Source organism: Giraffa tippelskirchi, chromosome 12, assembly GCF_054371585.1.
Source record: "Giraffa tippelskirchi isolate mGirTip1 chromosome 12, T2T-mGirTip1v1.2.pri, whole genome shotgun sequence".
Classification (NCBI taxonomy): domain Eukaryota; kingdom Metazoa; phylum Chordata; class Mammalia; order Artiodactyla; family Giraffidae; genus Giraffa; species Giraffa tippelskirchi.
Window position 1 is genome coordinate 1,982,587 of NC_137286.1, and position 16,643 is coordinate 1,999,229.

General features: G+C 41.7%; 1 protein-coding gene and 1 long non-coding RNA gene across 23 annotated transcripts in view; one reads left to right on the forward strand and one right to left on the reverse strand.

The window, feature by feature from the left end:
- PPP1R13B (protein phosphatase 1 regulatory subunit 13B) overlaps positions 1 to 16,643 on the forward strand; it is a 77,079-nt gene that overhangs the window by 27,102 nt on the left and 33,334 nt on the right. For 6 of the 22 annotated variants that reach the window (XR_014070870.1, XM_081548570.1, XM_081548555.1 and 3 more), the window contains one exon: positions 13,362 to 13,509. Coding sequence is in view for 18 of the 22 variants with exons in the window: in XM_081548570.1 (XP_081404696.1) it covers positions 13,362 to 13,509 (148 nt within the window). In the remaining 4 variants the exon portion in view is untranslated. Of the gene's footprint in view, positions 1 to 7,240; positions 7,396 to 8,933; positions 9,083 to 9,495; positions 9,572 to 10,562; positions 10,911 to 11,471; positions 13,273 to 13,361; positions 13,510 to 16,643 lie in introns of those variants that run through there. The other 16 variants (XR_014070873.1, XM_081548568.1, XM_081548566.1 and 13 more) reach the window with 10 other exon arrangements.
- On the reverse strand, positions 3,073 to 11,413 carry LOC145529055 (uncharacterized). The gene is made up of 3 exons (XR_014070875.1): positions 11,274 to 11,413; positions 10,823 to 10,962; positions 3,073 to 4,559 (listed from the first exon to the last, which is right to left on the reverse strand). It is a non-coding gene; the product is annotated as an uncharacterized LOC145529055 (long non-coding RNA).

Sequence of the window (16,643 nt, forward strand, 5' to 3'; positions counted from 1 at the left end):
CCAGCGTGCTGCTGGCGAAGAGCAGAGAAGTAGCTCCAGAAGGAGTGAAGAGGCTGGGCCAAAGCGGAAATGACGCCCAGGTGTGGATGTGTCTGGTGGTGAAAATAAAGTCTGATGCTGTAAAGAACAGTATTGCATAGGAACCTGGAGTGTTAGGTCCGTGAATCAAGGTAAATTGGAAGTGCTCAAACAGGAGATGGCAAGAGTGAACATCAACATTTTAGGAATCTGTGAACTAAAATGGACAGGAATGGGCAAATTTAATTCACATGACCATTGTATCTACTACTGTGGGGAAGAATCCTTTAGAAGGAATGGAGTAGCCCTCACAGTCAGCAAGAGTCCGAAATGCAGTACTTGGGTGCAGTCTCAAAAACGACAGAATGATCTCAGTTGGTTTCCAAGGCAGACCATTCAGTGTCACCGTAATCCAAGTCTGTGCCCCGACCACTAATGCTGAAGAAGCTGAAGTTCAACAGTTCTGTGAAGACCTACAAGACCTTCTAGTTGTCGTTGAGTTGCCAAGTCGTGTCTGACTCTTCTTGACCTCATGGACTGTAGCACGCCAGGCCTCCCTGTCCTCCTCCTGCCATCTCCTGGAGTTTGCCCAGGTTCATGTCCATTGCATCGGTGATGCCATCCAGCCATCTCATCCTCTGTTGTCCTCTTCTCCTCCTGCCTTCAATCTTTCTCAGCGTCAGGGTCTTTTCCAGTAAGTTGGCTCTTCATGTCAGGCGGCCTAAGTATTGGAGCTTCAGCATCAGTAATTCCAATGGGTATTCAGGGTTGATTTCCTTTAAGATTGGCTAGTTTGATCTCCTTGCTGCTCAAGGGACTCTCAAGAGTTCCTCTAGCACCACAGTTCAAAAGCATCAACTCTTTGACACTGTGCCTTCTTTGTGATCCAGCTCTGAGAACCATATGTGACTACTGGGAAGACCATAGCCTTGACCATATGGACCTTTGTCAGCAAAGTGATGTCTTTGCTTTTTAGCACACTGTCTAGGTTTGTCATAGCTTTCCTGCCAAGAAGCAATTGTCTTTTCAATTTCATGGCTGCAGTCACCATCCCACCATCCACAGTAATTTTAGAGCCCAAGAACAGAAAATGTGTCACTGCTTCCACCTCATCCCCTTCTATTTGCCGTGAAGTGATGGGGCCATATTTGGTGAAAGTGAAAGAGGAGAGTGAAAAAGTTGGCTTAAAGCTCAACATTCAGAAAACTAAGATCATAGCATCTGGTCCCATCACTTCATGGGAAATAGATGGGGAAACAGTGTCAGACTTTATTTTTTTGTGCTCCAAAATCACCGCAGATGGTGATTGCAGCCATGAAATTAAAAGACGCTTACTCCTTGGAAGGAAAGTTATGACCAACCTAGACAGCATATTAAAAAGCAGAGACATTACTTTGCCAACAAAGGTCCATCTAGTCAAGGCTGTGGTTTTTCCAGTAGTCATGTATGGATGTGAGAGTTGGACTGTGAAGAAAGCTGAGCACCGAAGAATTGATGCTTTTGAACTGTGGTGTTAGAGAAGACTCTTGAGAGTCCCTTGGACAGCAAGGAGATCCAACCAGTCCATCCTAAAAGAGATCAGCCCTGGGTGTTCATTGCAAAGACTGATGTTGAAGCTGAAACTCCAAAACTTTGGCCACCTCATGTGAAGAATTGACTCATTAGAAAAGACCCTGATGCTGGGAAGGATTGGGGGCAGGAGGAGAAGGGGATGACAGAGGATGAGGTGGCTGGATGGCATCACCGACTTGATGGACATGAGTTTGGGTACACTCCGGGAGTTGGTGATGAACAGGGAGGCCTGGCTTGCTGCGATTCATGGGGTCGCAAAGAGTCGGACACGACTGAGCAACTGAACTGAACTGATGGGGCCGTATGTCATGATCTTAGTTTTTTTAATATTTAGTTTTAAGCTGGTCTTTTCACTCTCCTCCTTCACCCGCATGAAGAGATTCTTTAGTTCCTCTTCACTTTCTCCCATTAGAGTGATGTTATCCCCCTATCTGAGGTTGATGATACTTCTCCTGGCAATCTTGATTTCCAGCTTGTAACTCATCCAGCCCAGCATTTCTCATGATATACTCTGCATATAAGGTAAATAAACAGGGTGACAGTAAACAACCTTGTCATACTCCTTTCTCAATCCTGAACCAGTCTGTTGTTCCATACAGGGTTCTAACTGTTGCTTCTTGACCTGCATACATGTTTCTCAGGAGGCAGGTAAGGTGGTCTGGTATTCCCATCTCTTTCAAGAATTTTCCACAGTTTGTTGTGATCCACGGAGTCAAAGGCTTTGGCATAGTCAATAAAGCAGAAATAGATGTTTTTCTGGAACTCTCTTGCTTTTTCAATGATCAGTGGATGTTCACAGTTTGATCTCTGGTTCCTCTGCCTTTCTAAATCCAGCTTGAACATCTGGAAGTTCACAGTTCACGTACTGTTGAAGCCTCGCTTGGAAAATTTTAAGCATTACTTTGCTAGTGTGTGAGATGAGTGCAATTGTGTGGTAGTTTGAACATTGTTTGGCATTGCCTTTCTTTGAGTTTGAAATGAAAACTGACCTTTTCCAGTCCTGTGGCCACTGCTGAGTTTTCCAAATTTGCTGGCATATCGAGTGCAGCACTTTAAGAGCATCATCTTTTAGGATTTGAAATAGCTCAGCTGGAATTCCATCACGTCCACTAGCTTTGTTTGTAATAATGCTTCCTAAGACTCACTTGACTTCACACTCCAGGATGTCTAGCTCTAGGTGAGTGACCATACCATCATGGTTATCCGGGTCATTTGGATCTTTTTTGTACATTTCTTCTATGTATTCTTAGCACCTCTTCTTAATCTCTTCTGCTTCTGTTAGGTCTTTACCATTTCTGTCCTTTATTGTGCCCATCTTTGCATGAAATGTTCCTTTGGTATCTCTGATTTTTCTTGACGAGATCTCTGGTCCTTCCCATGCTATTGTTTTCCTCTATTTCTTTGCATTAGTCATTTAGGAAAACTCTCTTATCTCTCCTTCCTGTTCTTTGGAGCTCTGCATTCAGATGGGTATATCTTTCCTTTTTCCTTTTCCTTTTGCTTCTCTTCTTTTCTCAGCTATTTGTAAGGACTCCTCAGACAGCCATTTCACCTTTTTGCGTTTCTTTTTCTTAGGGATGGTTTTGGTCACCGCCTCCTGTACAGTGTTACGAACCTCTGTCCACAGTTCTTCAGGCACTCTGTCCATCAGATCTAATCCCTTTAGTCACTTCCACTGTATAATCATAAGGGATTTGATTTAAGTCATACCTGAATGCCCTTGTGGTTTTCCCCGTTTTCTTCAATTTAAGTCTGAATTTTGCAGTAAGATTTTTTGCCCAGAGGCCATCCAGGCTGTGGAGTAGGTTCATCTTTGGATTCTGTAATGAATCTCTGCTAATTTACTCTTCTGTATTCATACTTACAATGTTTTGCTTTTCAAAGAAACATCTGCGTTATACATTGGAGTTCTTCAATTTTGAAAACAATAGTTTGTTTGTATCTCATAACTTTTGAATAGAGATTGTTTCTTACAGTTTCATAGGGAAGAAGAACTTGAATAGTTCTGTGCTTTGTTTTGTTTTAGGTGTTCACTGCTTTGTTCTTAAACTCTTCAAGTAGAAACTTAAGCTTTGAAGTCAGACACTCTTGGGTCAGACACTCTGGCACTTCTTAGTCATATGACCTTGGGCAGTCCTTTACTCTGTCTGCAGTGACGATCATCCCAGCACCTAGTTCCATAGACTGTCGGGAGAGTTCAGTGATATGATATGGGTAAATAAAGAGCCTGTCTGCGAACATAGGAAACACTGAAATAATAGCCATTTTTACTATTAACAAATTGTGAAAGTCCTTTGAAGTGAAGTATCTTGTTATAAACTTCAGTTCTCGTTTTAAGCACCTAAGATATGTCAGTACCAGCAGAATTAAAAAAGAAACAGTGCGGCTCTGCGTGTGTCCTCCTTCCGGCAAGCAGTTTTTGTGAGCATAAAATAGAGACAAGCTATTTGTGATGAAAACTTACTTAAAAACCCTGAGATCTTGATTTTTTAAGTTAACAACAAAACTTAGGCAAGTCTTTAAAAAAAATAATGGGTTTTGTGTGGAAATTAGTAACTTAATGGTTAGTTTTCCTTTTATAGTGATTTCCAGATCCTGGTTACAGTTATTATTGAACAGTGCTAACATCAAACTTTTTCTTCCATGGACCTCACCTAATTAGGTGAAACCCTATCCACCATATCACTCTGCTGTACCAACAGTGGTCTGTCTTGTTTCATTAGGACATCTTATCATGGTTCACGTCATTAGTGCCTGAATTTAGATTCCATGAAGCCCAAGAGACATCTTTTGAAGTATTTTTTTTCTTTGTAAATGGCATAGATAATCTCCAGGCACTGAGACTTTTGTTTTCTGCACTTGAGTTTTGCTTAGTTTTTCCAAAGAGGAGAAACATTTTGAGAATGGTAACTCAGAGCATTATAAGCAAATTCAAAGTAGCATCGTGGTTTTTAAGAGCTGGCTCAAACCTGAAGGACAAAATAGAGTCATTTGTAAAAAGGTAGGAGGGCTATTGGACTTACTTTTCTTTGTAAATTGTGTTCTGATTTTGTACAGATAGATAGTATTGTCTGTACACATGATTATATTAAAGTGCTCTTCAGAGACATTGCTTTACTAATTATTCCTGTTTTGAGTTTTATTTCCTGCTGGCAAAAGGTTTAGTGCTTGACTTTTGGTATTAGCAGACATGAAAAAACAGGATTTATCTAATTATAAATCTTTATTACTAGAGAAAAGAAAAATAAATACAAAGAAATGATATAATATTTATTTAAAGTCGTTTCCATTGGGAAAAATACTGATTGAATAGGTTGAATAATTGGTATAGCTAGATATTTTTAAAATAACAGTTTATTGATATATAATTCACTGTGATATACTATCACATTCATACCTTTGAAGTATGCAATTCAGTGGTTTTAATATATCCACAGATTTGTGTAAACATCAGCACTAGCTAAGTTTAGAATGTTTTCATCACCCCAAGAAGAACTCTGGTAGCCATTAGCAGCCACTTCCTGTTCCTCTTTGCTTTCACCCCTGGTGACCACTAATCTGCTTTCTGCGTGGATTCGCCTGCTCTGGACGTCTTGTGTAAGTGGGGTCATACACGTGTGACCTTTTGTATCTGGCTTCTTTCACTTGGCATCGCGTTTCGAAGGTTTATCCATTATCTAAGGAATGTAGCATTCTCTTTGTTCCTTTTTATGGTCAAGTAATATTCTATTGTATAGACAGATATACAACATTTGTTTATCCATTCATTGGTTTTGACTGTTTCCACTTTTTTGCTGTTACGACGGTAACTATAGTTATGCTATAATTTTTTTGTTCCAGTTTTTGTGTAGACATACTTCTCTAGGGTATATACCTAGGATTAGATCAGTGTTTTTCAAAAATACATATAGGAGTATATTTTCTTGAATTTTACAAAGAAATATGTAGAAAGAGGAAGCCTTATTCTGAGAATTGTTAATATACCTAATTTAAAATTTTGTAAGGTCAATAAAATGTAATTAGAACATCTATTAGGAGATCATCTTTATAGCTGAATAATTAGAAAAAATGCATGATTCTTTATTCTGGTTCCCTTGTATGATTAACTCGTGCATTTCGGATAGTTTCAGCTGTAGACACTAGGTGAAACTTGGTTAATTGAGAAGTTATTTAGTAATGGCAAGTATATTCTAAGTACAAAGGTATCTATTAAAATTTTGCTGTTTTTTCTTTTGGAGTGGTCTAGAGACCATAGCTTTGACATCAGTCAGATCAGGGTTAAACCCTGGTCCGGCATTCGTTAGCTCGACGACCGTGGACAAGTTATTTAACCTCTCCAAGTTTCCTCTCCCTAATCTGTAAAGTGAAGGGTGGTGTTTGTCTCATCGAGTTGGTGTGAGAATTGAGAGTGTGTGGAGTGCAGATGGCAGTGCCTAGGGGTAAGCACTGGTAAACGTTGATGGACGCGCCCTCCCCCGGGTGGTGATTGTTCATTTGATCCTGGTGGGTTTCCTGAGGCCCTGAAAGCAGTATCTTCCAAACTTCATGGACCATGACCCACACTTAGAAACACGTTTTACAGGATGCCCCAGACTTACACTGGAGAAGGCCATGGCACCCCACTCCAGTCCTCTTGCCTGGAAAATCCCGTGGACGGAGGAGCCTCGTAGGCTACAGTCCATGGGGTCGCTAAGAGTCGGACACGACTGAGCGACTTCACTTTCACTTTTCCCTTTCATGCACTGGAGAAGGAAATGGCAACCCACTCCAGTATTCTTGCCTGGAGAATCCCAGGGACGGCAGAGCCTGGTGGGCTGCCGTCTGTGGGGTCGCACAGAGTTGGACCCGACTGAAGCGACTTAGCAGCAGCAGCCAGACTTACACACACTCTTGTGTCTTTCTACATGAATACAGGCAGTCAGTATTTCAGGAGATAGCACTTAACTTTTATCATGTGTAGTGCACTGTCTTATTTGTTTTTACTTTAAATTAGTAGACTGTTCTCTAGAACAGTTTTAGGTTTCAAGAAAAATTGAGGCCCAGTTTTCCCTATTACTAACATCTTGCTTTAGTAGGATACATTTGTTCTAGTTAATGAACTAATGTTCATACATTATTAACTAGAGACCGTAGTTTCCATGAGGGTTCACTATGTCTTTTGTACAGTTCTGTGGATTTTGACAAATGCCGAGCATCTTTTATCTTCCAATATAGTATCATACTGAGTAGTTTCACTGCCCTAAAAAATTCTTAGTGCTTCATTTACTCATCCTTCCGCCCTCAACTCCTGGCAACCACTGATTTTTTTTTTTTTTTTTTTACTATCTCTACAGTTTTTTATTTTTCAGAATATCATTTAATTGGAGCCATAACAGTATGTAGCCTTTTCAGACTGCTTTCTTTCACTTAGCCACGTGTGTTTGTTTCCTGTGTCTTTTTGTGATGCGATAGCTGTTTTTATTACCGCTTGGTATCGTGTATCTGGCTACAGCACAGTTTATCCGTGCATTGACCTACTGAAGGGTATCTTGGTGACTTCCAAGCTTTGAGAGTTATGAATAAAGCTACTATAAACATTCATGTGTAGGTTTTTGTCTAGATATAAGTTTTCAACTCATTTGGATCAATACCAAGAATCTTTCATTGTTAGAGCCCATGGTAAGAGCACGTGTAGTTGTGTAAGAAACTGTGAGGCTGTCTCCCGGAATGGCTGTGCCGCTTCACATCTCCACCAGCGAGTTCCTGCACCCCGCTTCCCACCACCGTGTGGCATCCTCAGTGTCCAGATTTGGGATGTTCTGTTAGGTGGGTGGTGCTTTCTTTGATGAGGTGTGTGGATCTTTTATCCACTTTTTGATTGGGTTCTTTGTTTTCTTATTACTGAGTTTTCAGTTGTGTATATTTAGAATACAAGTTCTTTATCAGTTATGTGTTTTGTAAATATTTTCTCCCAGGCTGGTCTTTTCATTTTCTTAATAATTTGTGTGTGTGTGTGTGTGAGTGTGTTTGGGGTTTTTTTTCGTTTTTATTTCATACTGAAGTATAATTGATTTACAGTGTTGTGTTATAAGATTGTTTTATATTGTTCTGCTCCATTAAAAACAAAACTGGCCCCGAGGGTACTAACTGATTATACAGCATGTTAGTAGGTCACAGCCTGTGGTTGAAAATCAGTGTTTGTCCTGTTTCCATAATGGTCACATGAACAGAGTCAGTAAAGCAACGGACATTCTGGGCAGTGATTCCCAACATTGATGAGTAAGGGTGTCAAGAGTTGATACTGCCCTTTTCCTATTCAGGGATTCTTTAAGTTTTGGAGACTAGATTAAATTTGCTCAGCTTGCTTCACCCCCACACATGCTATGGTCTTATGGCATACCTAGTCTTCATGAGAAGCTTCATGAGTTTTGCATTTCTACAAGGTTTTAGACAGGGTCCCCTAAAATGCATATGCTTTTAAATACTGGAGGGACTAAATAAGTTAGGTGAAGGGAAGCCGAGATGAATATTTTGTATTCCCAGGAATAGTGTATAGCCAGATTTCACCAGTTCAGGCTACTGAGAGGAAGTTTTCATGTGATGGAATATATATTTTTAAAACACTAAATTATTAAAGCAATTAAAAACATTGACCTTAACTTAACATAATTGATATGCTTTTTGAGGATCTAATTTAAAGGTCAGTTAACTGTATTAGTTTCTTCTTATGAGTAGATGCAACTCAAATAGTTAAATATATCTGTCCTCTCAAGAGTGTTAAATGTTTCTCACTTATTTAGGAAAAAAATTTTCATTGTTCTTCAAAGGCTAGTTCTAGTTCTTTGCCAAAATAATACAAGTTCTAGTCATGGCAATTGAATTTAATATGATCTTACTATTCATTCTTCTTTGGAGTGAGTTCTTTTCCCCAAAGTTTGCGGGAGTGTGTATGTGGGGAGAGAGGGGGCACTCACCCCCGGGCACCCTGCAGTGCCACCTTGTGGAAAGCGGGAAGGCTTTACCGAGGGATATCTGTGATGTGGAAGTTTGAGTGGGATCTGTCAAATATCACATACGTGTGTACAGGCTTCTGACTTTTACACTAGCATTTTAAAAAGGTTCTTTTCCTTCTTCTCATGTGGAGTAACTCAGCAACTAGAGGGATATAATATTGGTCTTTTTTTCCTATTGGAGACCTTGAAGATAGTATAACAAGGCAGACAGCTACCCTTTGTGACACAACCTACTTTAGAAATAATTATTTTATATACTTGGGGGAGTTTATTGAGTGCCTACTATGTGCCAGGCTCTACTCTAGGCAGTAGTGATAAGGCAGAGAACTAACTAAATCCCTCCTCTTCCAGGAGCTGAAGTTCTAGTGGAAGGAGACAGAGGATAAATAAATAAATACAGAGCTTACACAGGGGTGTAAGTTGGTGGTGAACGTGAGAAGAAGCAGAGCAGCCAGAGGCTGCAGTGAGACGGGGGAGGCCGCTTCAGATGGGCCGGTTAGGTGAGCAAGGGTCCTAAAGGCTCCACCAAGGCGATTCCTTACATCAGTGGTTGATTCCTAATGACTTTCTCTATGTGGCTCAGATGTTCTTGAGAGTGAGGATTAGGTGCCCTCTTAAGGGACTCGATGTGGTTATGCTGGTAGCTGCCTGCTAGGCTGCCTCCATCTTTCATTTACCCAACACCACTTGTTAATATATTTCGCTCAGGCGCTGAGTTAGAGAACACGAGTGCTGCTTGCAGTGGCCTATGGCTGTTCGGGGTTTTTAAACAACTTTTTAAAAAGTAAAAATATGTACAACTTGGGACACACTTAGATAATTTTAAGAGCAGGTAATGGGGTCACAGCTCAGCCCTGTGAGTCACAAACACTGTTTCAGTAGAGGATATAATCATGAAAACCATTGATAATTTAGTGCAAGAATGTTGTGCCAGAAATAGCCACGGTCTGTTATAGGAGAGCAAAAGAGGAGGCTCTGACTCTCACCAGGTCAGGATGTGGAGACAGTGTGTCAGGAAATGCTCCCCAGAGGAGGTGGACGATTGCGGATGATGGAGAAGGAGGGACAGGGCCGGCAGGGTCTGCCAGCGTGGCTGGTCTGGGCAGAGGGGACGGTTTGTGAAAAGGCGTATAAGGCGTCTTATCATCGTGCGCCTACTTGTCGGAGCACACGGTGTAAATCTGTGTGTGTTTTTCTAACTGCAGTTAACCAGACCTTTTATTTTCAATATATTAATCTTTTAGGGAGAATAACATTAACTTCTTTTTTTTCTTTGTCTTCTTAACCCTTAACCCTATTTGGTTTCATCTCTATACATACTATTAAGAAAGAAAGAAATGGCACTACCCCTTAGATTGTGACATGCTGTCAATTGTAAGATATCTTGTGATTTCAAAGATAGTTTAAAACATGTATCTAGAGTTAATGCACATGTTACTTGTGTTGGAGATCCTTCCATTTCTTTTAATCTGGGGAAACCTTGCTGCAGTAATGGTAGCAGCCCCATGCCTTTTCAGCTCTAATTTTAGGAGATGCTTTAGGAAGTATGTATCATCCAGGTCAATGCCAGCTTAATTTATCTCAAAAGCTTTTAAATCTCATGATTATAATGAAGTTAGCTTTGACTGAGTAGTAGACATTAGAGGAACTGGATTTTGCTAAGATTAGGAAAGATAGTGTTTAGTAAAGGCTTTAAAATGGAATTAAAAACTGAAATAATGTGTAGTGACTTTTGGATCAGTTATCTGGGAGTTCTTAACATTTAAGAGTTAATGTTCAGACTCACACCTTTGCCATTCTGCCTCCCCTCGGCTTCTCCCATCACGTTGAACTTATTCACGAGTCTTGGTAATTCAGAAAGCATCCCCAGAGTGTCATGCCGTCATTCATTCTGACAGCAGGTTCCTAAAGAAAGCTGCTTTCTGAGCAGAGAAGCACAAGCCGTGCCTTTATGGATGCCACTGTGTGCCCGTGGTGGGCGTGAGCATGCGAGACTGGCTCTGGCCGGAGGCCCAGCATCCCGAAGCACATGGTTGTGTAAACCTTCACTAGCTCAGAGTATGGAGAGCAAACCACAGACCCTGTAGTGGGTGTGGGGGTGCAGGATGAGGATGAGAGGGCTGAAGAACCGAGAGGCGGGACCCTCTCCTGGTTATTAGTGAGCTGTAGTTACAGCACTTAAAGTATATTGTTAGATCTTAAAAAGCATAGACTGTGGAGTCACATGGGAAAATATTTACCGCGTGTGGATTCGTGCTCAGCTGTGTCCAGCTCTGTGACCCTGGGGACTGTAGCCCACCAGACTCCTCTGTCCATGGGATTTCCCAGGCAAGAATATTCCAGTGGTGTGCTATTTCCTACTCCAGATTTACCATTAGAACTGTAAAATAAATATGTGTAAATAAAAATAAAAATCCATTCTGATGGTTCTGGTGAAACTGGTATAGCATTAAGGCCCTTCAAGTTCTGGACTCGTTTGTGCTAGATCCAGGACTTATCTGTTTTATTCCAAATTATACAGATTCCAAGCCACTTATGTTAGTATTTAAAAGACCCCCGACTTTTAAAAATTTGTCTGGATCAGTGAGCAGAAAGAACTGTTTCACTTCTTGTAAAATAGAACTGTGTTTATAATGTCTAGAAGAACTGAGTGAAAATGCTTGTTTACCGAATGGATTGGGTGTATCTTACTTAGAGCATGTGCGATATTTCTTCAGTTCTGTGGTGTGGAGATTTAACATTTTGTGTGTCATTCGTGGAGTTGACCAGATTTCAGGGAGCCTCGAAGGCATCAGATACTGATCAGGAAGTGGAATGAAAGATTCAAAAGTGAATTGCCTGGAGCCTAGTGAGGGAGGCAGACAGGTTAGCGCTGTGATGTAATAAAGATGTGTGTGAAGGGTTACTGGATCACAAAGGGAGGAACATGTAGCCTCCCTGGTGAGAGGAGGTGGTGAAGGGAGGTTTTGCAAAGGTGGTAGCATCTGAGCTGAATTTTGAAGGGTGAACAGGAGCTTATAGGCAAACAGGAAGGGCTCTGGGGTAGAGGGCCAGTGGCCTGGGAGAACTGGAGAGGAGGGAGCGAGGGTGAGCACAGGAAGGCACTAGGCCTGGAAGACCCGGAAGGTGGTGAGGAACGCTTCCCTGGATAGGAGCCTGCGGCTTATTCTCCCGTGCCGATGTCAGCCTCTGAGCGCTCAGGAAAGAGCCCGGTTTCCTGTTTAGAAACGAGAAGAAATGTTTGGGGAAGGATGGCTGCTAGGCGGTACAAGGCTCCTGAATGTTTTAAGCCAGGAAGTGACTTCACGTGGTTCACGTTTAGAGAGGGAACTGGTGACCGCGACGGGGCAGGTGGGGTGAGAGGAGACGAGGGGCAAGAGAGCAGCTCGTAACTGTGCCTGGTTTTGGTCAAATAAAACCTGGCCACCAGTATAAAGGTGTTTAAATCTCAAAAGTCAGCAGTGTAGGGCACTTCTAAGAAAAAAATATTTTACCAATAAACTATACTAAGATACTCAGTTGACAGCTGAGATTTTTGAGAAGGGAATTTGGGGACAAATACAGATTTTGTTTCTGACTTGGATCAAAGATTAAACAAATATTTTATGATATTGTCTGACTAAAGAAAATCTTTGGTTTAAATTTTACTGTGGGAGTAATGTTTTTAAAAATCCCTTCTCACAGGATCTCTTGAGTTCTTAGGTCAAAGTGATAGGTTTTTGGGTTTTTTTTTTTAAGATTTTTTTTAAAAATAATACTGGACAGTTTTTATTTTTTGAAATTATAATGTGCTTTCATTTAAGAAACATTTTCATTTTTTTACTGTGATATATTATTTCTTCAATTTAAAAAAATAAATTGGATTTTTGGTCTTTCTAGTACCAATTTTTAGGAGCCCTTTAGATACTGAGGGCTTCCCTTGTGGCTCAACTGGTAAAGAATCCACCTGCAATGTGGGATACCTGGATTTGATCCCTGGGTTGGGAAGATCCCCTGGAGAAGGGAACAGCTACCCACTCCAGTATTCTGGCCTCTAGAATTCCATGGACTGTATAGTCCATGGGATCACAGAATCGGACACGACTGAGCAGCTGTCACTTTCACTTTAGATATTGAGATTGACTTTTTATATGGAATATTAGTTGCAAATATTTTTCCCCAGTTTGTCTTTTTTGCTTTGTAAAAGATCCTTGTATTTAATTACTTGAATATATCTTACAATGGTTTTTCAATCATAGTTAGAAAGGGCTCTGTACTCCAAGATTGCAAAAAAATTTACCCAGTTTTAGTTTAGAATTTTTATAATTTTGTGATTTATTTTAAAATATTTGATTAGGAACTTATTGCTTGTATATAATATGCAATATAAATCCGTTTTTTTCCAGCTGGGTATATTAATTACTCAAGCGTCATGCACTGAATAGTCTCTCCCTCGTCAGTTTTGAGGCACCTCCTTCACCATTTGCCATTTTATGTTTCTGAACTTCATAGTCTGTCTCACTGATCTGTTCATGTTCTGGTACCTTACTGTATTGAGGCTTTATAATGTCCAGTAGTGCTAGTTCCCTTCTAATACTCCTCTTTGGGCATTTTCCTGACTTGTCTTACATTTTAATTTTTCAACATGAACTTTAGAGTGAGCCTAACCTGTCCTGTAAGCATTTTGGCCAGATGGAGTGGTGGTAGGAAGGTGGGGAAATCATTTTTAATTTGCAAGTTAATCTTTTTATTGCTTAATGACTCTAAGTTGTAGCTTTAATTTAATCTTTTTTCCTACAGATGATATTAACCGTGTTCTTGAGCAACAATGAACAGATTTTAACAGAAGTTCCTATAACACCCGAAACAACATGTCGTGACGTTGTCGAATTTTGCAAAGAACCTGGAGAAGGCAGTTGCCACTTGGCTGAAGTGTGGAGGGGAAATGGTACGTATCAGGCTCTATAAAGGTGACCAAGGACATGAAATCCGATGTTTATTGAATGCAGAAGGTTGTTCCTGGTTCTCTGTTATCTGAGGTAATAAGGAACTGAGAAATTAAAAACTTGTTATATCACATGGGGATAGGATGTTATAAATGCTATTTTCAAAAAAATGTGTTATAGCAAGGAGCTCAACCCAGTGCTGTGTGACAACCTAGAGGGGTGGGTTGGGAGGGACGTTTCAGAGGGAGGGGGCGTATGTGTGCTCATGGCTGATTTATGTTGTACGGCAGAAACCAGCACAGCACTGTGAAGCTGTTATCCTCCAGTTTTTTTTAAAAAGTGTTTTGTGATTTGCCCCTCAGCATATTCGTCTGGAATAAGCTGGGAAGGCACATCTGGCTCTTGTGTGAAGACTTTCTGACATCACTGCTGACCAGACGAGAGTTCTCGGTCTGCTGAGACCTTACAGTGTTTTGGTTTTTGCGTGTCAGGTTGTTCATCTGCTATTCTTTTCCCCAAAACAACTTTGTGAAGACAGAAACATTATTGCGTTCCCCTGTGTACAAAATCTTTTAAATATTAATAGTAAGCCCTTCATAAATATTTATTTATTAAATTGAGAAGAGTTAAGGCTGGCTCTTACATTTAAGGATTTGTCAGCTAGCTGGGCAGAGAAGATCAGTGCAGGTAATATGATTACTGAATGCAGAAAATTCTGCAAAATAACATGGACTCTAACGGAGGGGTTGAATTGAGCTGGGGTGAGATATGCTAGGTGAGAAGCAGTGTGAAGGAAGGACTGAGGAAGAGAATGGACAGGGTGTGCCCCTCAGACAGCACTGAGAGGAGGGGCCGCGGAGGGCGGGGCTGAGATGGGCAAGGCCTCCGCTCCAGCCGCGAGTGGAAACAGGGGCGGTGTGCACACACAACTCCGCGTCAGGGAGCAAGAGAGCGGCCAGTTGGACATGTTGCATTTGAGATAGGTGTCCCGGTGGATGTGTTTAAAGGACGCTCAGGGAGAATCAGTGAATTCTAAACACTTCTTAAAAACAATTTTTAACTGAGGTGTAATTGGCGTACAACGTTATGTTTGAAATGTACCACATAATGGTTTGATTTTTGTGTCTGTTGTGAAATGATCACCACAGTAAGTCTGGTTCACATCCATTGCCGTACACAGTTACAGAATATTTGTTCTTGTGATGAGAACTTTTAAGATCTACTCTCTTAGCAACTTCACACATGCAGTATGTAGTATTAACTATGGTCACCATGCTGTACATAACATCCCCAGTAAGAGTTCTTTATGTATTCTAGATACACGTCCCATATCAGGTGTATGATTTATAAATATTTTCTGTGTTATCCTTCAAATCTGGAGTAAAAACTTTAAGGACATGTTGAGAGAAACTTGACTTTGACAAATGGAGGACCATCCCCGAAGTGGCAGGAAGAGGCTAGGTGCTCAGGTGTCAGTCTGACACACAGGAAGGGGGTGAAGTATGGTGGTTTTAGGGGTGAATGTTAGAGCCTGGTTGTTCCATCATCGTGTGCTCTTCTCTAGCCTCTTAGCACTCTTGTCTTTGTTGCTTGTTACCACTTCTAATTCCTGGTCGGCCTCTTATATTAGCTTGGGAGAGCCCCGGTGGTCCCGGCTGCTGGAGGATGCTAGTCTCTTATGTGAGTCTTGAGCTGGTGCTGTCCCTGGCTCCACGGCCATCTGAAAGCATGACCCGGGGTTTTACCTCATGGAGAATGAGGCCTGCCTCCCCCGACACAGACGGTCACAGCCTGCCGCTCCCATTGTCTAGAGCAGTCCCCAGCACCCAGCCCCCCAACTTTTACTCTCCTTGCATCTTGGAGGGTGTCACATGCCCCTCCTCTTTGCTTCAACACTGTCATTGTGTTTACCAAAACAGGACAGTGGCTTTCACCTCTTCCTCTCTCATTGGACTAAAATTGCTGAAGGTGGGGACTTGTTTACCATCATACCTCCATGCGGTACCCAGCCTGGCGCTCATAGCGGGCCCTGAGTAAACACGTCGTTGAATAGATTGGAGCTGCAGGGTGAAGTCTTGGCAAGATGGGGGTGGACGAGGTTCAAAGGAAGGGAGAAAGCGCGGCCTTCCTCGGTCTTTTTACCCTGGAGGAGTGATTCAAGTGATTTTCAGATTTTGGAGAACCCTTTGCATAGAATTACTGCATCCATTATGCATGGTATACTCAAGTCATCAGTGTTCATAAATAGAATACTCCAATATAATCGTGAATGCTTTTTTAAAAGTTTTAGTATTTATTTGGCCATGTCAGGTCTCACTTGCAGCACGCGGATCTTCACTGTGGCACAGAGGGCGCAGGCTCAGTAGTTGTGGCCCGAGGGCTCAGTTGCTCTACCACACGTGGGATCTTAGTTCTCCCACCGGGGATCGACCTCACATCTCCTGCATCGCAAGCACCAGGGAAGTCCCTGTCAGTCCCCTACTGAGAGGAGAGTGTTTCTGTGTGGATCTGCGTATTACTCTGCTCGGGCCACCACAACAGTACCACAAACTGGGTGGCTTAACTGACAGAACGTCATCTATCTTTTCGCAGTTCTGGAGGCCAGAGGTCTGACTTCGGGGTATCAGTGGGGCTGGTTTCTCCTGAGGCCTCTCTCCTTGGCCTGTAGATGATCCTGCCTTCTCCCTGTGTCCTCATATGGCCTTCCCTCTGCGTGTGTGTGTCCTCATTTCTTCTTAAAGGGACACCAGTCACATTGGATTAGGGCCCACTCTAGTGACCCCATTTTTACTTTCTACCTCTTCAAAGATCCTGTCTCCAAATAAGGTCGTATTCTTATGGAGGACTAGGTTCAGGACTTCAGCATATGGGTTTCTGTGTGAGGGGACAGAGCCCAGCCTGTAACAGCCTGTTCATTTGACCAGCTTATTATCCCGCACTCATCTGGTTCCCTTCCTCAAATAGGGTGTCAGCTTTAATGCAAATCAGGTGGGCAAGTAGGACCTTCAGATTTTCTTTTTGGGAAATCTACTTGGTGTTATTTTTTTGCCTTTTCCAAGAATGCCTGAAAGATGTATTATAGATTTCTCCATTACATACAATACTAATGAGGTATAGTATTTATTACATGATATGT